Genomic DNA, 24,295 nt, shown 5'->3' with positions numbered 1-24,295 from the left:
AAAGGGCAAAGTGGGTGAAACCCATCCCTGCCTGCATGGTTCTTCAGACCTCGGCAATGTTAGTGGTCTTCTAAAAGAAAGAAAATGGGCATCCACCTTCCAGCTCTCTCTTTTTAAAGGTGCAGGGGCTGGTTTGCATTATTGTTGATTGGCGGGACTTTTGGTCCTTGTATCATCCCAGTCAGAGTCAGGGCACCTTGCAGCCGTGATGAGGCTGGGCAGTCGGCCTACAGACCCCGCAGCGTCTTAGCTGTTCTGCAGCTTAGATGGTTGGCTTTAGGATGTAGGATTGCTTGTGTACCAGCTCAGAAACTGGGGTCTTTCATTTCTACTTGGTGCTGCTATCTTTTAGTTTCATTCTTTTCCTTCCATTGAAAGTGAGACTTTTGTTTTGCGAAGAAGAAGAAGAAGAAGAAGAAGAAGAAGAAGAAGAAGAAGAAGAAGAAGAAGAAGAAGAAGAAGAAGAAGAAGAAGAAGAAGAAGAAGAAGAAGAAGAAGAAGAAAGTTAATGATCTATGTAGGATCATTTGCGGTTTGATGCAAATAAAATAAGTGTACAATATGGGGCAGATTTCCACCATTGATGGGCCATCCTCAATTCAGATCTGAGAATCTGGGCCTCTGCCAAAGAGATGCAAAGCATGTACAGCAGGTGGAGGCATTTAACCCTTTCCTCACAAGTTTCTTTTGCCTTCCAGCTCCACTTCTAGCCTCTTCCCACCTCCAGCCTGGCATGTAGCCTCTCAGAATCTGGTGAGGGTGGAGGAGCACAAAGGAGAATTGGCAGGGTGGGATGAAGTAAGCAATTTTCTTCCACGTCACAGTTAAACTTAGGCATCTCCTTGTCATCCAGTGATTACGTTCTTGAGAACAGCTTATTTGTTTGCCAGTTAAAACAATGGCACAGATTGGGCTTTTGCAAGGTTTGTTGAAATGCATGTGGGAAATCTTTCTCTTTTGTGTCATTCTAAAGACTTCTCGTGCTTATTTCTGTCCCGTGCTGTGGAAGTCGCCCAAAAGAAAGAAAGACAGAGGTATAGTCTTCCCTATATGAGTGAAAGGTGAAATGCTTGTGTTGTGAAATGGTGCCACCTGCTGGTACATACTGGCAATACATAAAACAATCAAATATGAAGCTGAGGCTAGCCATTCAGTTGAGTCTGACTCTTGGCAATCCTATAGCACAACTGCTGCCACAATTTCTGATCTTGAACCACTTCTTTTAGTTGCGTAATGTTCTGGCCGGTGTCCATTTTGATTGTATCTCACCACTGCATTCTTTGTCAGCCTGTTTTCCTTTTTCCCCTGCCCAATCCTAATAATCTTAATCTCGGTGTTTGGTTCTCTCTCATAATGATCTCAGCATAGAAGTTAAACAGGAAGAGGGAAAGAATACAACCTTGGTGCACGCCTGTCTCTATTTTGAACTAGTCTGTTTCTCCAAATAGTGTATGTACAGTGGCTTCTTGGTTTGCATAGAGTGACTGCATCAGTTTGATCGAATGCACTGGCACCCCTAAATTTTGAAGGGATTCCCACAAATTTGCTGTGATCCACACAAGCAAAAACTTTCCTGTAGTCAATAAAGCAAATGTAGACATCCTTCTAATATTCCCATGACTTTTCCAAAATCCAGCACAGGTTTGCTATGTGGTCAAGCAGGATTTTACTAGCATGAAAAATTAGGGCTATTGTATGGTAATTGGAACAGTTTTTTGAGTCACCCTTTTTCGGTAATGGGATGAACACAGATTGTTTCCATTCCTCTGGCCAGTTATAAGTTTCCCAGATTTTCTGGCACAAATCTGTAATGGTTTTGATTGGCATTGCTTTAGGATGCTTTGGGCTGATCCTGCGTTGAGCAGGGGGTTGGACTAGATGGCCTGCATGGCCCCTTCCAACTCTATGATTCTGTGATTCTGTGATTCACACACCTTAACAGTTCCATGGCTATGATGTCAATACCTTGGGCCTTGTTGTTTGGCAATTGACTCAAGAGCCGTCCAACTCCCTCCTCAAGAATGGCCAGTTCAAGTTCTTTTTCTATTTCTTTTCCATTTTGAAGGAAGTGAACTTCCTTCCTGCATGCTTACAGTTGTAAGGCATTCGAAATCCCAGCCTGGATCCGAAGATGCACTTCCATTGATGGAGCAACCGAACATTCACAGAAGGAGGCTTTTGTGGATGGATAGACTGAAGGCATGAATGGAAGGAGTCTTCGACTAACTGGGGAGGACTCTCCATGAATGGAAGGTCTTTTTGTGAATGGACGACTGCTCGGATTGTGCAAAGTTTATCTTTGGATCAAACCACCGTGCTGTTTTCCCACTTGGAACTGTGTTTTCGGTTTGTAAGCCTCCTCCGAATCTGAACAAACAAAAGAAACCATTGATTAATCTTCCCCGCAGAAGGGCTGAAAAGGATTTTAATGTTAGTGAAAATATTAGCTAGTCTGCAAGACATCAGGGAAACATGGAGAATTTTAACATCCTGATTTACGCTGTTGTGCTGGACAGGATCTTTCTTTAATCCGTCCTGATCAGGCATGCCTGGATCACAAGAGAACCTCGCAGCTGTCAACGAGTTCAGAATTACCTATTTCGGAATTAATCAAGGGATGGAGTTCTGTCTGAATTAATACTCAGCCATTTTAAAACTTTTTCTTTTAAAATGGGCTTCCTCGTTGCAATATAACTCTTTCTTATTACATCTCTGTGTTTCAGTAACTGTATCATTCCAGTTAGCTGCTTCAAATACAATTATGATAATCTCTGGATTTGCATTATGAATTTTAAAAAGTAGGTTACTTGTAAATCACTCGACTGGCCTTATTTCAAGCCTGATATAGATTTTGACGGTTTATTGAGGAGGGGAGGCGGCATCTGAATCCAGTCTGATTCTCAGCGTTTAATACAAAAAGTAATATTCTTAACCTGACTAAACTCTAAAAGATACACAAAGTACCAGTACCATAGAAGGAGGTTTACATGGTCCGCATGTGCCACAATACAGTCTCTGAGCCATGAGTAGAACAGGAGGCCGTAGGTTAAGATACTACCAACAGGAGTCCCTTTCTAGCATGCTCTTACGGAATGTTCACAGACATTCAGGCCCTTATCCAGAGTAATTCCCAAAGTTCAATGGGGCTTAATTCCAGTTTTGGTGTGCCCACTTTCTTGGGAGCGTGTCCTGTTGGGATTTATTCCAAGTAAACATACCGTGAACTGCACGTCTAATCGAAGCCAAACAATTTAGTTGCAACTCACTAACGTTTCTGTGCTTTCTCCATGGCATTTACTCCCAACTAATTTGGGCTAGGATGGAATCTCGAGCTCAGGGTCCCCAACGTGGGCCTGTAGGCGCAAATGTGCCCTCGGACACCTTTCCATTATGAAATGTGTTTTTAAAAAGTGGGTGGGGCCAGATGATGTTAAAGAGTGGCTGGAGAACCAGGTTTGATTCCCCATTCCTCCTCCACATGCAGCCAGCTGGGTGATTTTGGGCTAGACACAGTTTTCTTAGAGCTGTTCTTGAAGATCAGTTCTGTTAGAGCTCTCTCAGCCCTACCTACTTCACAGGGGGCCTTTTCGCACAGGGATCTTTGTTGCAAATTGTTTGCGGAATGAAAAATCGCCATTTAAAATAGTGGAATTCGTCGTTATGCATACCTGCCTTTGTAGTGGAATCAGTTGCGGTTTTTAGCGTTTCCCACTGGCTTCCGGTCTCGGCAGAAATCGCTAGAAAGGAAGCGCTATTGCCAAGCTCGTCCCGCCCCTGGCCGTCAAGCAGCCAATGGGCAGCCATTAGCATGCTCCCAAACAGCCCCTTTCCCTTTAAGAAAGGTTTTTAAAAAAAAAAAAACGATCCATAGCAATGAATCTAGGTAGATTCGTTGCTACGGAGAGACCCATCCAGCTGCCTAATGTGAGCTGTCGTTTGATTGTATGATCATTTGCACGCTGCCTCGAGTGATAAAAAAAAAAATCCCCCCCCCCTCTCACGGGCACGATTTTCGGCTGAATTTATTTGTAAAAAATAAAGGGACTTTATTTCAGCAAACGGGCTTTTCAGTTGTTTGTGCTTAGTGACTAAAGGTGAAGGACTGAAGCCAGGGAAGCCTCTAAACAGAAAGAGGCTCGCCGGTGCGTTTATCCCCGCTCGCTCGGAGAAAAAAAAATGGCGATCGCTTCGCCGGAAGTTTGGAGGAGAGAGCCAGGGGGAGGGACTTTGAAGAACCAGCAACAATGGTAACGCACAGATCTTTAGCGCTACTGTTGCAGATTGGTTGCAGGAGTGTATCGCTATCCGGAGGGTGAATCCACTTTTCTGGATTCCCCTGAAAGCGCCACAACGAAGCGCTTTTTACTGATTGGTTTCAGGATTGTTGCAGATTGTCTACGACGTCGTGGGTTATGTCAAATTAGTAGCGTTTCCAAATAGCAACCATTCTGCTACTTTGAAGCCGTGCGAAATGGCCCAGGGTGTTTGTTGTGGGGAGAGGAAAAGTGTTTGTAAGCTGCTTTGGGCGACAGAGTGTGACAGAGAAAACCAAGAGATGGAAAGCAGAGGCAGGATGGGGGGGGGGGGGGGCAGGGCAGAGCCAGAGGAAATGAAGACTTTGGGAGGTAGGGAGCTGCAAACAGAAGTGTGTGTGTATGGGGTGGGGGTAAAAGCAACTTGTACATGGAATGGAGCAAGACAAAAAACTGCCTAGGGCTGAACAAATGTACTGTCCTTTTTGGGGGGGGTTGTGTGTTTTTTTCTCCTGCTTCTTTTTATTTTCAAGCAAGGCTGGGAATGCCATTTTCATCCAGCCTGTTTTCTTTGGCAGACATCCTGCTTACAGTTGCTGCATTTCTACACCATACCCCATCTTAATCTAACATATAGCCTTTAAGGTACAAAAAAACACATGCTAAAACAGCAATATTGAATTTTGTTACTACGACTGGAGAAAAGGAACAATTGCAGCTTGATCCAGGTTGCAGAGAAATCATTAAAAGGAAGCTGCTTTTCCCCAGTTAAATTCCCTAGACTGCAAGGGCCCAGGAATTTTGTAAACTGATAGACAGGTGAGCCAGCTTAGTGTTTAACAAAAGCTTTCAGGATGTAGAGTCTAACTTAAAACAGGGGTAGTCAACCTGTGGTCCTCCAGATGTTCATGGACTACAATTCCCATGAGCCCCTGCCAGCAAACGCTGGCAGGGGCTCATGGGAATTGTAATCCATGAACATCTGGAGTACCACAGGTTGACTACCCCTGGCTTAAAAGACTGATTTGGTCTAACTGTACTCCCTTTTGGCTGGAGATCTGCCCACTACAGAAACCTACACAAAAAATACAGCCCCCCCAACCGCCCCCCCCCAGCAGAGTGGCTCCCATTCTCAGACTTCATGCATTCAAGTATTTTCCAGAGTTCTTTCGTTGCTTCTTTCCAAAGTCTGCTCTGGCCTGATTGCCAACAACCCCGACTCTCCTTGGACGGCATCTCCACTACTGGCTGAACTTGGACGCCACCATTTCTGCCGCTCCCCCCCTGCCAAATCTGTCAGTGGAAGATAATCCCACTTTTCCTACCTCACAGGTGCACGGCGGCCCTTGGCCCGGGCCATTTTCCAAAGCAAAACTGGCTGATGGTGTTCTCATTTCATCCGTCTTCACATGGCTGCCCATGTGACGGGAACAGAACAGAACGGTGGCTTCTCGCCAGCGTCAACCAGGGTGGTCCAGCGACGTTGCCGGAATGCCTGCTGAGAACGTCTGCTCCCAAAGACATCCGCGTGCAACCAATTAGTGCCTGCGCTGCCAACGGCGCCGGGTGTACAGAAGGTACCGACGTCTGGCCAACCCCTTAAGCCAACAGACGACCCTCCCACTGGAGTGCAGACTCTGAGCCAAGGCCCCTAATATTCTCTTGCTAATGAGCGTTGGGTTTATCTCGATTTCAACCTGCAAGGAGGCTCCTGGGGGAGAGAGGCCTGCGTGTTTTTTCTCCTCGATACCGTAATTCCTCTAATTATCAGGTCCGGCTTCAGAGGGTGGCAAGCTCTGGGTGCTTATCAGGGTGCCACCCAGACGGCCGCTCGCAAACACATCAGCGTGTAATCAATTAGGGACCGTGTTGCCGACTGCACCATATGTTCAGGAGTTTGGCCAACGCAAAGGGCCCGACGTCCCCGTTCATAAGTAGAGGTCACAAGCAGAGTGGGATGATCTCACTCCAGCTCCCCTCCCTCCCATTGGTGGCTTACTAGAGATTTCACTGTGGGAGGCATGACTGTTCCTCCTTCCCTCAGCCCATACGGACAGGCCACTGGGGGGTTAACTGGCAATGATGGTTCTGTACAATCGCCAACGAGCCTGCGGAAAAATAGCTGGTCCCTTTGATTCTGTGAAGGCTCAAGGGGGTGGCAGGTTACAATGGATGAGCAATTTGGTTGTGAGTGTCCTGCATAGTGCAGGGGGCTGGACTAGATGACCCAGGAGGTCCTTTCCAACTCTATGATTCTATGATTCTATGATAGAGGCTTGGTCTGTGCAAATGGGCAGCAGAGGCTTTTTTTGGTGGACTGGAGGGAAATGGCGTCACTGCGTAAAAAGCATCCTCTGAATGTAAGTGTCCTCAATATGGATACATATCTACGCCTATAGGCAAAGTTTGATCAGGAAGGCTTTTGACACTGGCACGCCATCTTTAATTTCATACTTTTGTTAGCTGAATCCGAATCCAGTAGCACCTTAGAGTCTAACAAGATTTGGGGGGGTTATACGTTTTTAAGAATCAATGCTCCCTTCATCAGATACAAGTCGAAATGGCGATTTCTGCACCCTTATATCCCATTCAGAAGGTGCAAATAAGGACATGTGAATGTAGAATGCACAGGGCAACTAGCAGAGGGCAGAAATTTTCTGCTTGGGGGCAGAAAATGAGCCTCTGTAGTGAGAGATCTGTAGTGTGCTAACTACTATTCAGCCCGGGTGCGGGGGCGGGGACAGGCATTGTTCCAAACTTGTGAATGAAATGTTGTTCCATTTTAACAGATTTTTAATTGTATAGATTTATAAATTTTCCACTGCAACTTAAGTCCGCTTTTGGAGAACGGCAGGTGAAAAATGCTCCACAGAAATTGAACCGGTGACTGGGAGAGTTAGAAGTAACAGTAGACTTGCTGGCCCTGTACAAATAATAAAATGCGGGAAACCCGTGAGTCAGAATTTATTCCTTCTCAGGGAGTGTGCCAACAACTGTGCCTTTTTGTATTGACCAAATGGTGTGAAAAGAGGTAAGAGGCCTGTCCTGATGCAATCAGAACAAGGGACAGAAGAGACAGAAAGTTCAGAGCCACTGAGGGAAATTAAACGGAAGGAGCAGGGAGCAAATCCCTCAGCTGTTTGGGGAACACCAGAGGGGGAGATGTTGCGGGATGGCATTTCCTCCCCCCTGCAATTCCTTCGGGGCCCCCCAGTTGTCTGGAACGATTTCATAGGCACAAACTGAGGACTTCCTCGGTTCTACCAGAGATCCTTTTAAGTGGAAATGCTGGAGATTTCACCCTGGGCTTTATACACGCAAAGCTCGGCCTCTATCACTGAGTTGCAGCCTCTTCCTCCAGTAAACGCAGATACACCACCATGTAATTATTTCCCACTAGTTGTATACTATTTGTATTTTCCACATTTATGGGCATCATTTCTTAAAACTTGGAGAAATATATTTCTGGCTGTAGCTTATTATTCTCCCTCTCTTTCTCTCATACCCAGTTTGTTCTCTCCAGTCTTGGAGTATTCTCTGAAATGCAACTGGGCAGTGCTATATTTTTTAAAATTATTATTATTACTGCTCTGAGCTCAGCCTTATTTTATCCCAAGGCCTGAGCAGCTTCTTCTTACGCCAGTCTAAGCGAAAAGCTCACGTTCAGATCTATGGTTTCTTGGCTGGAAAGGTTGTAAACAAAGTGCCAAGCTGAAATATGGATTGCTGGATACACGGACCAATTAACAAGAGTTATTGGCCTGCTGGAGATTCCCCCAAGGGGCTGTGCAAAAGATGGAAGGAGCCTCAAAGAAATTAAACCGGAAAAGACGACTTGGCCTCGGACTTCTTTCTTTGGCGGTTCATAGGCAACGGCTTTAGAGACCGGAAGCGCTACAATGAGAAAGTTATGGGTTTAAACTACACGTACAACGATATAGGCTAGATATCAGGAAAAAAAATTTCACAGTCAGAGTAGTTCAGCAGTGGAATCGGCTGCCTAAGGAGGTGGTGAGCTCCCCCTCACTGGCAGTCTTCAAGCAAAGGTTGGATACACACTTTTCTTGGATGCTTTAGGATGCTCTGGGCTGATCCTGCGTTGAGCAGGGGGTTGGACTAGATGGCCTGTATGGCCCCTTCCAACTCTATGATTCTATGATTCTAAAGGACTCAGCAGTATCTTTATAGCTATCACCTGAGCCAATGCAGATGACCATTTTAGATAGAACTGCTACCTGGCACAAAACCAGATTCTGTAATCCATGCGTACTGTTGTTATCACCCCCATGCTGTCCCTGTCTGTGCTTGACTGGCCAGGCTGTCTCTTTGGCACTGCCTGTTCTAGTGCATCACTTTGTGCCAAAATCACAAAGGGTGGGTCTATGGCTCTGTGACAGAGCCCTTGTTTTGCATGCAGAAGGTCCCAGGTTCAATCCCCCGGATCTCCAGCTAACAGGATCAGGTAGGAGATGGTGGGAAAGACCACCGCCTGAGACCCTGGAGAGAGATTTTTGTACTGCAGCAGCAATGAAAATTCGTAATAGAATGGCCTGTTTCAACTGAACTGGACAGCTGTGTTTATGTACCTTCTTGTTATGTATTCCATTTTGTATTATTGTGTTTTAAGATGCTTTAATTCCTGGTTTTAATGGATGTTTTGCATCATCTTGTGCTGGTCTATGACCGTAATAAAACTAAACTTGTAGTCAGCTTCATTTGGGGGGGAAGAGGCATGTTTTTTTGCCTCTTTCCCCACGTTCTAGTCATTTATTGGTATCAATGGTACATATGTACACATCTTTAAAGGGAAAAAAATGGATCTTCACTTGCTACTTTCTCTTTCTGCTTACACAGGAATTGGTGTGCTTACGTTCACACAAGGCTGCAGCCCACCATCGTGGTGGACAACGTGGAAAACTACGCCTCGGGCAGAACGCAGCCATGCAGCTGGATCAGCGGTCCCTGTGGATCAAGGTACGCAATGTCTTCTTGAATCAGGACCAGTTCAATCAAGGAAGAGTCGTGGAAATTGTGGGGGGATGGGCAGGAAGGGATTGTTTTTTATTTATTTTTTATTTTTTTAATTTAGATTAGATTTTTATACCGCCCTTCCCTACGGCTCTGGGCGGTTTACATAAAACATTTTGGAACATTTACATAGGACATTTACATTGTGTCCGTGCTTGGCTCCTGGAGCTCTTTTTTGCACACACAGGGAAATGCCCATCGACACTTTGGGGTCAAAAGGTGAATTTTCTCCAGGCCAGGCTGGTCAGGGATTCACCTTTTGGGGGGGGGGCATCATCTGGGCCTATGGTGACCCTGTAGGGCAGCAGTTCTCAACCTGGGGGTCGGGACCCCTTTTGGGGGGTCGAATGATCCTTTCACAGCAGGGCGAGCAGCTTGGCCATGGTGGGGGGGTACCGCCACTCCTCCTGAAGGCACCCACCAATTTATATACAACTTATAACCAATTTATATGCAGTCATGAACCATGGATCTTCACGCCATTGGTCAGTTTCAGTTTAATGTCCGTGAAAGAACACTTGCATAATTTTATAGTTGGGGGCCACCACAACAGGAGGAACTGCATTAAAGGGTCGCAGAATTAGGAAGGTTGAGAACCACTGCTGTAGGGTTTTCAAGGCAAAAGAGGTGGTTTGCCATTGCCCGTGCGTAACAACTAGGCTTTCTTGTTGGTCTCCCATGCAAGCACGAACCAGAACTGACCTTGCTTACGTTCTGAGATCTAGTGAGATCAAGCTAGCCTGGGCTCTCCAGGTCAGGACAAGGAACGCCTTTATAAGCTCTCAAATTCTGTGGAAGAGAAGGAAGATTCCCCCTCATCTGTTCCGTACCTGTTCGTTCGGCTTCCTGCTTTCCACTAGGTGGCAGGTTTGCACACAGATAAAACATGATTACAAAGTCCAGAAGCAATTTAAAACCTAGTCCATCTCCTCTCATAAACCTCAAAACATTTTCAATCTTCAACTCTCCTCTTTGGTCTGTGATATTCTCCAGCCAAGATTAATAGAAAATTTGATTCCAGAGCCATTTTGTGTTTGAACACGTCTGTCTCTCCGAACATGTTCTTCTTGGAGTTTATGAGTCTGGATGTCGATGGTTAACTCATGGAGCTGGGGACGGCAGATTTACAATCCGTGGCAATCTAAGCAGCTTATTTCTTCTTACAGAGCTGGATCTGTATGTTAAAGGGCTTTAAATGGTAATGAAGGCGGGAAATCCCACTGAAATACTGAGCTGGTAAAAGACTTATCTAAAAATGACACACTCCTCACTTCCCCCCCCCCTCAGTGGCAAATGCAGTTGCCAAAGATTTATATTAGCATAAAAATGTATGTCACACATGATGCTCAATATGTCATTTCCTACAACAGTCAGGGCTTTCTATATCACATGCCAGAGTGGTTGAATGTCAGAGCTTCATGGGATTACTGACTTCCAGGTGGGAACTGAAGATCTCCAGGTATTACAGTTGATCTCCAGTTCATGGAGATCAGTTCCTAGAGGGACAGTGGCTGTTTTGGAGGGTGGATTCTGGCACTATGCCCCACTGAGGTCCCTTCCCGGACCCTGTCTTCTGCAGCCCCACCTCCAGCATGAATTGTCCAGCCTAGAGTTGGTAGGAGCAACGTGGAGGCCTGCTTGCAAATTCCCATTCCACTGTGAACGTCACAGGGGGGGTTTATGTTAACTTCTACCTTGTAGGGTTGTTGTGAAGAGGGGATAACCCTACATACTGCCTCTGTGTAGCAAGAGTGGCATAAAATATGATTCATGGAAAGCGTATCCAAAAAAGAAAGGGGGGGGATAGCTCTTCAAACAGCACCTTTTTGCACATGGTTAAAATGCAAAGAACAAATGTGTTTATTAAACTAACACCAGGAAAGAGGTGTTAATGGAAGGGGGGGGGCGGCAATAGGGATATAGCCTTGGAAACTACAGCTCTATAGCAACCAGGGCTTCTGAGCTCTGACAAGGACAGGCTGGCCTGGGCTCCCAAGTTGGGACCCACCTATATGCTAGATCAGTGGTCCCCAACCTTTATTAGGCTGGGGACCGGCAGGGCATCGGGCCGCGCCCGCGGGGACCACGGCCACGCTTCTGGCCGCGCCCGCGGGCCGTGCCCGCGCATCGAGCCGCGCCCGGCCGCGCCCGCGAGCCGCGCCCGCGGATCGGGCCACACCCGCGGGCCGCGCCTGCGGATCGGGCCGCGCGGGCGCGGCCTGCACGGGCGCAGCCCGGCCCCAATTCCTTCTCCCCGCCCTCCCGCAATAAGTAGCCTCCCGGGCCGCAAGCTTGCGGCCTGGGAAGTTTTTTACTGCGGGGGGGGGGGGCGGGGAGAGGGAGCTGCGGCCCGGCGCCATGGCCTTCGCGGCCCGGCGCCGGGCCGCGGCCCGCAGGTTGGGGACCACTGTGCTAGATCACGCTTTCTCAACCAGGGTTTTGTGAAACCCTGAGGTTTCTTCAAGTCCCTGGAAGAATTTCCTGAATGGGTGGAAATTAATTGATTTCAATTTTTTAAAACATTTATCAGGTGATATGGTTATGTCGACCTTCCCCTCCTCCTCCCAAAATAGCCAGTGATGGGCCTAGAAGGAATGGGAAGAAGAGGGGCCCCAGGTGGGCGTCTCCACAGCTCTGCTTCCCAACCGTATTCTGCACAATTGTGCCACTTCTGGGGTTTCTCGAAGCCTGAAGGATGCTTCAGGGGTTTCTCGATGGTAAAAAATCTTGAGAGAGGCTGTGCTAGAAAGAAGAACAGCAGGATTCACTCCTCACCTGTGTTTCCATGGCTTGATCATGGCATTCCGAGCCATCCTGAGCGAGCCCCACTGACAATAAGCCCAGCTTACAAGCAAAAACCTTAGGGGAATGGTCCATTGTGCCAGTGTTGACAGTCATGATACGTGACTCTGGAATCTGGAGTCGGCTTGCAGGGCCTCACTTGAGCAGATGGGTCCAGTGGGCATGAATATCTCAGAACTCAATTTCCTCTTCATAATGACACACCGTTGGCCTGGCTACTTATTCACAGCCATTCCAAAGCTGAAGACAAAATTGTAGCTACTTAGATTCAAACGGGTAGCTGTGTTGGTCTGACGAAGAGTGCTTGCCCTCGAAAGCTCACGCCCCGAATAAATCTTTGTTGGACTTTGTTGCTACTGGGCTCTGATTTTATTGTCGCTACTTAAGAATGAATATTTACCCACTTTGCTCTTGCCCAAGCGTGCTCCTGTGTGTGCAGGGTTTTCTTTCCTCCATGTTCCGGGGAAAAAAATGAGAATGCAAACAAAAAGAAATCTCGTGCAAGGGCATTGAGAAAGATCACTTTGCATGTCATTTGGTTTTCTTAATTCCAGATATCGTTTTCTCTCTACAGTTTCTAATGAGATTTCCCACCCCCAATAAGAAGTGAACATAGCCGTTTCCTGTGGCTCTTGCCAATGTCTGCTCATTTCTCGTGCAAGCATCCACATTCTTTAGGATGCTTAGGGCTGATCCTGCATAGAGCAGGGGGTTGGACTAGATGGCCCTTCCAACTCTATGATTCTATGATTCTATGATTCTATGATTCTTTCCCATTGCACTTCATAATGGGAGCCTGGCCCCCCCATGCCAGGTAGAACAAAGCAAAATTCTGGGGACTGATATCTCTAAATATAGAGGGAATCCAATCTGTTTTGCATGTGTAGTATTCTGCTTAATCTGTACAACTTTAGTGTTATCGGAACCCAAGTGGAATCTGCATAAATCACCCCCCACCCATGGATTCATCTATTAGTTGGATCTCCTCTGTAAGAGACTTGTTAGGATAAAGGAAAAAATTCTTCAATCCTAGCATAAATATGCCTATAGTGAGATAAGTTTGGAGTTTTTTTAATTGCTCCTGTTCAGGTCACCGTTTGCTTGGACTCAAACTTTGTTCTGTTGCATCAGACCAACATAGCTACCCACAGGAATCTAAATAAATGAATGACATTTGGCCAAGCTCACATTTCTTCCCCCCACCCCGGCCCCCCAATATTAATTTCAGCTGCTCTCCTGAAGACTTTATTTTCCCTTGCTTTGACACAAGGTCGTTCAGTACAAAGCATCCACTTGTGGTCTTGTACGAGATGAAATCAATAGACTTCAAAACGAATCCCTCGGTGACCCATTACTGATGTATCGTCCTGCATCAAGTCCATTCATCTGAGACAGACCCCCGCTAACATTTTGCTTTCCCCAAATCACCTTGCAGCTCGCAGTCAAGGACTCGCCAAGCTTACCGCATCAAGCACATGATCGTGACGTCACTGGAGTGGAAGTGCTGCCCCGGATACAGTGGGCAAACCTGCCAGCCCAAAGGTAGGTGAAAACCCCGGTAGCATCAACCCTTATTGATGAACAATCTGATGGGGCCGGTAGGAAAACATTCATCTCAGGCAGGTCTGTGGAGAGGAAGCCAGGGAAAGCAAACAATTAGTCATGTGACTCCAGGGAAGTAGAGATGAATGGTCTGCAATTAGAATGTGGAGCCCTCTGCTGACATTAAGGATGCTGGCTGAATTCTCATTCAAAACCTTGTTTCCAAAGCAGAACTGATACATATTTAGTTCCCCAAATTTTTCCATTGGGCATTATACTTCCGTTCTGCTGTGTCTTACTTTTCCCGTCTGTATGCTATTGAGGCACACACAATGCAAAGATACAAAGATACAAAGAACACAGTAGCCTTGCTGTGGTTGTAGGACTGATATTGGCCTCAAAGAGTATTTTTCAGCAGTGCTTCAGCGATCGGCATGAGCACTTCTTCGGGGAGCTGAGAAAGCAGTGCAAAAGTCTCGTGTCAAGATTCTGCTTCTGCGCTCCTTTTCCAGTGTGCAAAGATTCATATGCGTCAGACACCATGCACAAAACCTTTTTGAGCAGATCATAGCTATTGGTTGGATCAAAATTGCTCTTTGTGCTGTTCGGGTAGTAAGGCAGAAGGGAAGGAGAAGATGGCCATTAACCAAATAAACCGAAGTGGCAGCACAAGCATGCACCTGTTCTGGAATTTATTTGGAAACTCTCTCTTATAAACCAATGGGCATTGCCCTCAAAGTGGAATGAACCCACAAAACAGAATGAGAGGGGGATCTACTCATCCCTACCGGGGTAAGGGCCCCCCTCTGGGTGAATTGCAACAATCCAAGTACGTTAAACCACTCCAAACTGGGAACGGGTAGAAGTCTTTGCTTGCAACCTGTTTGGAGAAGTCTATGGAAAGCATAATTTTGATACAATCAGAGCTGGGCTTGAGAAAGGTGTATCCGTGTGCGTTTGCTCCATGTATTTCTTAGAGAGGAAACTTGGAAAAGCAGCTTAATGGTTTGGGAGATCCGGTTAACACTTGAAACTGCCTTATCTATCAAACCCAATATTGTCTCCTCTAGCAGAGGCCTTTCCCATCTCCTCCAGCCTGGTGCTTTTAACTGGAGATGCTGGGAATCGAACCTGGGACCTTTTTGCTTGCCAAGTGTATGTCCTGCCACTGAGCCACAGCCTCGCCCCATTTTTTTTCTGTTTGTAGAGCTAGGAGTGCAATTTAGCACTGAAAATGCATTCTAAAAATTACAAGAAACTTGAAGGGCTGTGGAGAGCCACCATAATAGGCTCCTAGAAGGTAATTTCTGATGCTTCTAAAGGAGAGGGGGAGAAAGGGGGGAGGGGGAAGGAGCAGAGGAGTTCACTAATTCCTAATTGAACAGAGGATGGAAAGCTGCTCCCTAGTAATTCATAAATGCTCACTTTACCTCTTCCTTCAACTGGAAAATATAGCAAAGACCTGAGACACTGTGCTGGGCAGCTGCATGAGAGTAAATTGTTAGACTGACCCCCCCCCCTGAAGAATATAGGTTTAGGGAACTCTGGGCCCCTCTTTCCCCTGTCTAAGTAGTCTTGGACATCACAAGGCCAGTGCTGGAGCAGAATAAAATGGTTCCCCACAAAGAATGCCATAAACATTTTGGGGAGAGAAGTTGAATCCTGGCTGCTCCTAGGAGTGCTAGGTCCCCCCCCCCCCAAGACACCGGCTGTGGATAGGAGGGCTAGGGTTAGCAAATCCAATTCAGAAAATCTGAATTGGGGATGGACTCTGGGAGGACAGGGACCTCAGTGGGGTCCAAATGCCATAGACTCCTCTCTCCAAAGCAGCCATTTTCTCCTGGGGATCTGATCTCTGTAGACTGGAGGTGAGCTGTAATTCCAGGGGATTCCCAGGTTCCTACTGGAGGCTGGAGATCCCAACTACTCCGGATATATCAGCCTCTAGCAAGGGACCCCTCCCCCCCTTTATTATAAGCCCTACTCTTCAGCTTAGCTAGAGCGCTGGGTAATTTGACCCTTCTGGTGCAAACCTGCCCAGTTCAAGGAATCGTTTAGTAAAGTAATTACTCCGGGGATATTAAATCATGGCCTCCCGAATGCTTCTTCTTTAAAAATTAATTCACCTATAACAGATTGACCCTTCTGACTTGTTAAGGTGCATCTTCCCTTGAATATATTCCAGCCAGAGGGCATATATTTGAACATACAACCCGGCTCTCATTGAAGTCACAGGCAATTTATGACTTCGCTTTCATTTGGATTCTGATAGAGGCAGATGGCACAATGCCACCCAGGCCGAACGTACCAGTCTGGCGTGAAACGTTGCCCGCTTGGGACATGGACACCTGCATTTCACAACAGCCCCGGTGACCAAGCGCACGGAGAACGCATCCTAGTTTAACTCCGCATCGGACTGCGACGGCTTGCTTGTGGCCTTCTGTGAGCGCCCTTTGAAAAATACGATATGGCATCTACATACATATTTTAAACGGATGAATATTACAAGAAACGCCATTAGCTGTGGTAGGGAACTCAATCACCAGCAGTGGGGAAGAGGCTGTGATTAAAAATTTATGGGCAGAAATGTAGAAAAGTCACTGCTGTTCATATCCAAGGGGAGGCAGAGCTTAGTTCTGGCAAGGCAGGGATCCCCGCGGAAACGTATCGCTTTGAGACGAGAGCGGGAGATGGGGGACGCTTTGGATTAACTTGAACAGAGTTTTGCTCCTGCGCCACCCTTTTATGTCTTTTAACGTAGGTCGTGTTTTAGGATTTGTGCTTGAGATAAAAATACTAATAACAATACTAAAAGATGCAAAGGTGAAATGTATATGGAGGTGGTAGGAACTACCACAAAACGAAGAGGGTTGCCAGCTCCTGGCTGGGAAAGACCTGGAGATTTTAGGGGTGGATTCTGAGGTTTGGGACGGGGCAGGGCTTCATTGGCGTATAAGACCACAGGGTCCCCTTTCCAAAGCATTTACTCCGAGGAGATCTCCAGGCACCACCTGAAGCAACACCCTGGCTACAAGTATCCGAACTGTTGAAGAGTGCACAAATGGTGGTACTTCCTTCCTGGCCAGGGCACAGTGCAGCCGCAGGAACCTCAGCACCTGTTGGGGGTGAAGGAGAGGTAATTACCTCTCAGTTTATGTAAGCTAACATCTGGAAAGACAACCCTGCTGGATCAAATAGTCTACTGAGTGCAAGTCAAGTAGAATCATAGAAGAATCATAGAATCATAGAGTTGAAAGGGGCCATACAGGCCATCTAGTCCAGACCCCTGCTCAACGCAGGATCAGCACTAAGCATCCTAAAGCATCCAAGAAAAGTGTGCATCCAACCTTTGCTTGAAGACTGCCAGTGAGGTATGCCAGATCTCAGCTTGTAGCCTGAAACCTGGCCAGTCCAGGGCTACCCTGGTTGGGCCTGAGTGCAGAGTCACAGCAGGACATATTCCCAGCAACAATGCAACCATAGTCTTTGTCCGGCACTTCTGCTGGTGCTCCAATCCACTGATTTCAGTACAGTCTACCAATGATGATGATGATGATAAAATGATGTTAGCCATTCAGTTGTGTCTGACTCTTGGCGATCCTGTGCGTCAACTGTTGCCACATTTTTCGATCTGGTGTTGGTACTACTTGCGTCATGTTCTGCCATCAATCAAGGGCTGCAACAATTCCAGCGTCTCTGAGTCATTGACCCACAAAATCCACCATGGATCTAATACGAGCCATGAATAGACTAAAATAGGCGGGACTTTGAGAAGTTACTTAGGAGGAAATCAGAGACTTCCCATCTGTTTCTTTGAAGCCCCACCTGGAAATGGGGCAGAGGTACTACATTCAAGGGAAGTCTGGCTATGGAGCTGCCCTAAGCCAGCCAAGGTTTCATGGGTGGCTAGACTCAACCCAAGACTTGTGGCTAGGTCTCTGTGGCAGATTCCTGAAACCATTCCAGTTTGGGAATCCCTGTCAAAGTTCTGGGAGATGTGAAGGGCGTTTTATTGTTCCTTGAACATGCTTTATAACAGGGGTAGTCAACCTGTGGTCCTCCAGATGTTCATGGACTACAATTCCCACAAGCCCCTGCCAGCATTTGCTGGCAGGGGCTCATGGGAGTTGTAGTCCATGAACATCTGGAGGACCACAGGTTGACTACCCCTGCTTTATAATATTCCCTCTGGGTAGAAATGGCTACCTGCAAGAGAGCAGGCCAACTAAAGCTAAGAATGATTTATAAGAAAGGAGCCTTGAGATACGCTGATGCTCATCCACTGTAGACAACCAGATCCGTTAGCATCTCATTCCATTTGTATGGTAACGACCTTTGGGGGGATGCCGGGATATCATTATGTATGTTATGAGCATATTAATAATGGATGTTATGTGGTTCAGGCAGTATTTTATCGTTCAGAAAAAGGAAGGCGATGTTTCTCTCAGAGCATGTTGCTCACCAAATGCCACATCTCAGAGTGATGAAGATGATGTTAAAAGTAGCATGACAGACTTGTCAAGTTAGATATAATGCCTGAGTGTGCACGCATAGGCCTGCAGGAGGAGATGGACTCGTATTATTTTTAGGGCCCGAAGCTTTCATTTGACAATCAGCTACAACTTCAGCTGGTAAATTTGTGGGACTTTAAGACACTCCTTTTTGTTTATTTCTAGTTCTTTTGGTTTGGTACGTTGGTGTAATGGGGAGTGAAAAATGACTCAAGGTGGCCATTCCTTCCTAAATACGCATGATGTTACACTCAATCATTCAAAATGGCAGTTCAGAAAAGGCTTGGCTAGTGTAGGTTTTGTAGGGTTGCCAACCTCCAGGTGGTGACTGGAGATCCACTGCTGTTACAAGTGATCTCCAAGTGACAGAGATCAGTTCACTTGCAAAAAGTTGGTGCTATAGCATTATACCTCATGGAAGACCTTTCCTCCCCCAACCTAGTCCTCCTCAGCCTTCACCCCCAAAATCTTCAAGCATTTCCCAATACAGAGCCGGCCATCCTTCCTATGGGTCACTATGATTCGGTTGTGACATGATACCAAAAAATAAAAAAGAGGAGAGAGAGTCTCATTCCGCACATGGACAACACACTTTCAATGCATTTTAGAAGCAGATTTTGCTATTTAATACAGCTGCAGAAGTGCACTGAAAACGCATAATCCAACGTGGGGGAAGAAATTAGTGTGTGTTTTTAATGTGTGTGAATAAGACATTGTAATGTGCACTCCAAAACATAAATGCACACAAATGCAACAAATATTTGTATGGACACAAGCATTACGACACAGATACATCCAGCAGCAATTCGCATGACAGGGTTTCCAGTCCCTCCGCAGTGCCGCCGAAGGGGGAGAGGGAGGGGATGGCCTTACTGGAGGGCATTGGGAGGTGATCACATGACAGTTCCATGCAGATGTGCAGCTATTGACTGGAGACCACAACTTAGATCTGGCAAGTGGTCCCGTTACTGGCAGCCATCCGAGCATCTCTCTGAAAACAAACCTACCGCGTCATCTCAGAGAAGCAAAAGACAAAGCTCCACCTGAGCATCCATGCTTGAGTCTGCAATCTATTCAACAGCTGTGTCTCTGCATGCTGGGACAGGAACAGCCCCACAGACTCCAAAGGGCAGATTTTCTCAATCAGTGTTTTGTGAAACTCCGTGATTTCTTGATAGCCCTGGAAGGGTTTCCTGAATGGGTGGGAGTTAATTATTTTAAATATATTTTTAAATTTTATTAAACATTTATCAGGTGATATGACCATATATGGTCATGTCAACTGCCCCCCCAATGGCCAATAAAGGGGAGGGGAGCGTGTCCAGAGCTCTGCTTCCCAACCGCATTCTGCAGGATCGCGCCACTTCTGGGGGTTCTTCAAAAATGTTTCAGGGGTTTCTCAACAGTAAAAAAGTCGAGAAAGGCCTCCATAAGGGCACCACATTCCCTTTCCCCCTGCTCAGTGGTAGGAGTGAGAGTCTTTTTATTGCCACTTTCTGTCACTGGCCGAGTCCTTTGCGAACCACTCTTAACCCCCAGTTGTATTACTCCACGGCAGGCTCGAAGAAGCAGCGTACAGAATGACTCCCGGGGTGAACACGAGCCTGATACGGAAACACACGAGGGTAGAAGCTGCATCCACAGCAAACCCCAGTGCCAGCCAGAGAGCTTATTTAATAAGGGGGCAGCATGTGATGGATTGTCTGGAGGGGGGGCGGGAGAGAACACGGTCATAATGGCAGCGAATAAATTTGGGGACAAAAGGACAGGGAAAGTCCGTGGGGGATTTCTTTATCTCGGGAGAGTAACTGATTCCCCCATCGCAGATTATATCATCACATCACTGCTTGATAAAGCCTGTATAATTAATTGGGAAGAAGGCTAGCGTTTAACTCGTGTTGACAGCTGTGGCCGTATAGAGATAACACCGGGCGCTGGGAGTGTGAATGGAGCCTGCCGCTGATGCTGTAGCCCTGCCTACCACACTGATAGGGCCGAAGGACAGCCAGGGCTCCCCGGCCCCTGTGGAGCACCTGATTGTTGCTTCCCAGAGTTATGGCATGGAGAGCGCATTTGTATTCTCTTGGAACGGAACTGTTTGTTCATCATAACTAGAGCTGCTGCACGTGCATTTCGGATAGAACCTTCCATCCGCTACAAGGAAGGGCTGCCGTCTTTCAGACTAGTGTGATGCAGTGTTTAGTGCCTGACTGGGATCTGGGAGAACTAGGAACTTGTAGCTCAATGCTGGGCGAGTTTACTCAGCAGTGCATCCTACTGTATCCAGTGCTCTTGCAGCGGCCTTTGGCTATCATAGTAAAGTGTTGTTGAGATCCCATGTTGTTCATTGGGGCTTGCTTCCAGGTATATCTGGGCGTAACATTTCATTGCTAGAATATTAGACCAGGGCCTATTCTGCACACAACAGATAATGCACTTTCAATGCACTTTAGAAGTAGATTTTCCTGTTCTGCACAAGAAATTCTAGCTCCCAAAGCACATTGAAAGTGTATTATCCTATGTGTGCGGAATGAGCCCAGGTCTGCAGAGACCTAAGTTTGAATCCTCCATCAGTCGTAAAGCTTGCTGGCTGACATTGGGGTGGCCAATGCTCTTAGCCTAACCAACCTCACAGGGTTGTTGTGAGGATGTTTGAGGAACAAAGGATGGTGCTATGAGCTCCTGGAATTTAAAATGTACTGGGTAGGTAGTAGAAATATTTCTCACTGTGTTCCTTTCCCAATGACATTACAGTGTGGCATAGCACAGCATAGCACGGCACAGCACATCATAGCAGGGGTGGCCAAACTGTGGCTTTCCAGATGCCCATGGACTACAATTCCCATGAGCCCCTGGCAGCATGTGGTGACAGGGGCTCATAGGCTTTGTAGTCTGTGGACATTTGGAAGACCACAGTTTGGCCACCCCTGTAGTATAGTATAGTATAGAAAACATAGGGTTGAGTAGGGTAGGGTAAGATAACTGGGGTTAAGAGAAAACATGTCAGCATGTTCATTAATTGGGTAGGGAGGACAATGGATATCAAGCACAGTGATCCATTGTACCACTAACTGGAAGTTGCCTACTGCATCTTAGAAAATGCATCTCAGAAAATGGGGCAGTGCTTGGCAGAGCAGATAAAGCAAGAGGGAGGGGAACAATGTTTTGGCAGAGAAAAAAAAGTGCTATCGTTTTGCATGGCAAGAGTCCCACACTGCCTCACCAGGTACAAGGATCTCAGAACGGGCTTGGAGAACCAGCCAGAGTCAAAATTACTGGGCTTGGTGAATGGAGGGAGCTTGACATGTCCAGATTAATTGCACGAGACCAGGCTGAACAAGCCAAACTAGACGGCATTCAAAGGTTAGGTCTTCGAAGCGGGGCTATTGATTCAATCACAGGTTTCTACACTTTCTTGTTAGGTATGCATGCCCCATTCCCAGGTGGGGTTTCAAATAAACATTGGCGACACAGCGATTTCTTCATAACCATAAGCAACTAAAACCCAAGTACCTATGCCAACTAGGTGGAACCTGGATATTCCCCAGAATAATAGCTCCTCTCGAGACTGCAGAGATCAGCTCCCCTGGAGAAAATAGATGCTTTGGAGCAGTGGTCCCCAACCTTTTTATCACCAAGGACCACTCAACGCCGGGGACCAATCACCGGGGACCACTCAACACCTTTTACTGAGGCCCGGTGGGGGGGGGGTAGTTTACTCCTCTACTCTCAACCACTGCCCTAACGCTCTCTGATCGCTATGGTAATGTTTAAACCTCCCTTCAAAATAAGATACAGACACGCCACAACAATGAACATAAGGAACATTTTATTTTCATGGAAATTTTAACTCATGACAATGACAAATCAATGCAACGAGATAGTCCCATCTGGGAGTGATGGGAGACAATGACACCTGAAGTGTGTTGTAAAGGGTCGGGGGGGGGGGGAAGGCATCCTTCAGGGCCCACCTCCAATTAGTTGAAGGACCACATGTGGTCTGCAGCCCACAGGTTGGGGATCGCTACTTTGGAGGGTGGATTGTACAGCACTGTGCCCTATCTGTCCTTCCCAGGCTCCATCCCTAAATCTCCAAGGGTTTCCCAGTCTGGATCTGACCACCCAGTTCCCTCCCCCATCCCCACTCATGGCCAGGAATCACCTGGGCACCCTAATGCCAACATTTTAGTGTCTATCCATTCTTACCAATGGCAAAGATAGCAATTTCTGGGGGGGAAAAGTCTTAGGTGGAGCAAATTAAAATATGGCAGTCCATTGCCCCTCCTGTTTCTGCATCAGCTCTGTATATTCCTTTCCCCTTGTTAGCTCCATCAGGGTGTGGACTGACCAGGTTTTAGAACAGGAGCCCAATATTAGACTGCCGTTTCAGTACAAAACAGCATTAGGGGTTAGAAATGATGACAACTGAGCCACAAATCTCTGCTTCCTCTTTTCTTTCTTCCTGGCAGCCCTATGACCCCCCGAGGCATTTATCTGCAAACAACAGCAAGCCCCTTGATTCTGCTGAAGCCAAGATAAGGGGCATGGGGGAACAGAGAGTTGAACTATTTTCCTTAATCCCTTTGTATCTAGAGAAAGGCTCCCTCCCCCCCCCCCATTTAAATTCAGTTTAAGGTCAAAGCTGAGAGCCATGCTGGGCTTTCTTTTTCTCCTTCCCTCCTATGCCACTATAAGCTGCTTTAATCATCTTTTAATGTAGGCAGTTTGAATCATTGGGTATACCTGGCATGCATGCATGCGTCCACAGACCCTGCCAGCCTCGGAGGCAATCCGTGTCCTGCTTTTGCCTCCGCCTGGGTCTGTGCAGCAGGGTGGGACACTCAAGGAATTGGCACCCGAGTGCCGTGGGCTGCATTCACCTTAGTGAGCAGACTGTTAATTTAGAAAGACAAAAGGCGGGGCAACAAGAACTCTTGAATAGGGGCACCCAAAATCTCTGGAGGTTTGGGAGGTTTGTCTACACAGACTAAACCAGGCTTTCTCAACCAGGGTTTCATAACTCCCTGTTGTTTCTTGATGGCCCTGGAAGGGTTTCCCGAATGGGTGGGAGTTAATTTAGTGTGTATATATATACATATTTAGGGGCTTTACGCACCGGGATCTTTGTTGCAAATTGGTCACTGAATGAAAAATCGCCATTTAAAATAGTGGAATTCGTCGTTATGCATACCTGCCTTTGTAGTGGAATCCAGTTGCGTTTTGTAGCGTTTCCCACAGGCTTCCGGTCTCGGCAGAAATCGCTAGAAAGGAAGCGCTATTGCCAAGCTCGTCCCGCCCCTGGCCGTCAAGCAGCCAATGGGCAGCCGTTAGCATGCTCCCAAATAGCCCCTTTCCCTTTAAGAAAGGTTTTTAAAAAAAAAAAAAACAGACCCATTGTAACGAATCTGTGTAGATTCGTTGCAACGGAGAGACCCAGCCAGCTGCCTAGTGTGTTTGAGCTGTTGTTTCATCGTTTGATTGTTGCCACGCTCCGAGTGAAACCCCCCCCTCACGGGCCCGATTTTCGGCTGAATGAAAGTGTAAAAAATAAAGGGAAAATACATCAGCAAACGTGCTTCTCTGTTCTGTGTGCTTAGTGACTGAAGGGGAGGGACTGAAGCCGGGGAAGCCTCTAAACTGAAAGAGGCTTGCTGGTGCGTTTATCCCCGCTCGCTCGGAGAAAAAAAAAATGGCGATCGCTTCGCCGGAAGATCAGATAAGAGAGCCAGGGGGAGGGACTTTGTAGAAACTGCAACAATGTTAACGCACAGGTCTTTTTCGCTAGTGTTGCAAATTGGTTGCAGGAGTGTATCGCTTTCCGGAGGGTGAATCCACTTTTGGGGATTTCCCTGAAAGCGCTACAAGGAAGCGCTTTTTGCAGATTGGTTTCAGGTGTGTGGCAGATTGTCGACGACGTTGTGCAAAACAGCAAATCAGTAGCGTTTTCAATTGGCAACCATTGTGCTATTTTGAAGGCGTGCAAAAAGCCCCTTAAATTTGTTAAACATTTATCAAGTTATTTGACCATATACGGTCATGTCAACTCGTCCCAAAATGGCCAATGATGGGCTTGGGGGGGAGGGGAGGGGCCCAGATGGGCATGTCAACAGCTCTGCTTCCCAACCATATTCTGCACAATGGTACCACTCCTGGGGTTTC

General features: G+C 46.9%; 1 protein-coding gene across 1 annotated transcript in view; it reads left to right on the top strand.

Annotated features, from left to right (window-relative positions):
- The window catches only part of MMRN1 (multimerin 1), an 80,173-nt gene that overhangs the window by 11,150 nt on the left and 44,728 nt on the right, over nucleotides 1-24,295 (top strand). Inside the window, exons 2-3 of the mRNA XM_077300891.1 lie at nucleotides 9,108-9,227; nucleotides 13,519-13,625. Of these exons, the coding sequence (XP_077157006.1) occupies nucleotides 9,108-9,227; nucleotides 13,519-13,625 (227 nt within the window). The remainder of the gene's footprint in view (nucleotides 1-9,107; nucleotides 9,228-13,518; nucleotides 13,626-24,295) is intronic.

This window comes from Paroedura picta, chromosome 10 (genome assembly GCF_049243985.1).
Source record: "Paroedura picta isolate Pp20150507F chromosome 10, Ppicta_v3.0, whole genome shotgun sequence".
NCBI lineage: Eukaryota > Metazoa > Chordata > Lepidosauria > Squamata > Gekkonidae > Paroedura > Paroedura picta.
Note: the sequence above shows the minus strand (reverse complement) of the source record. Positions and strands in the feature narration are given on the sequence as shown.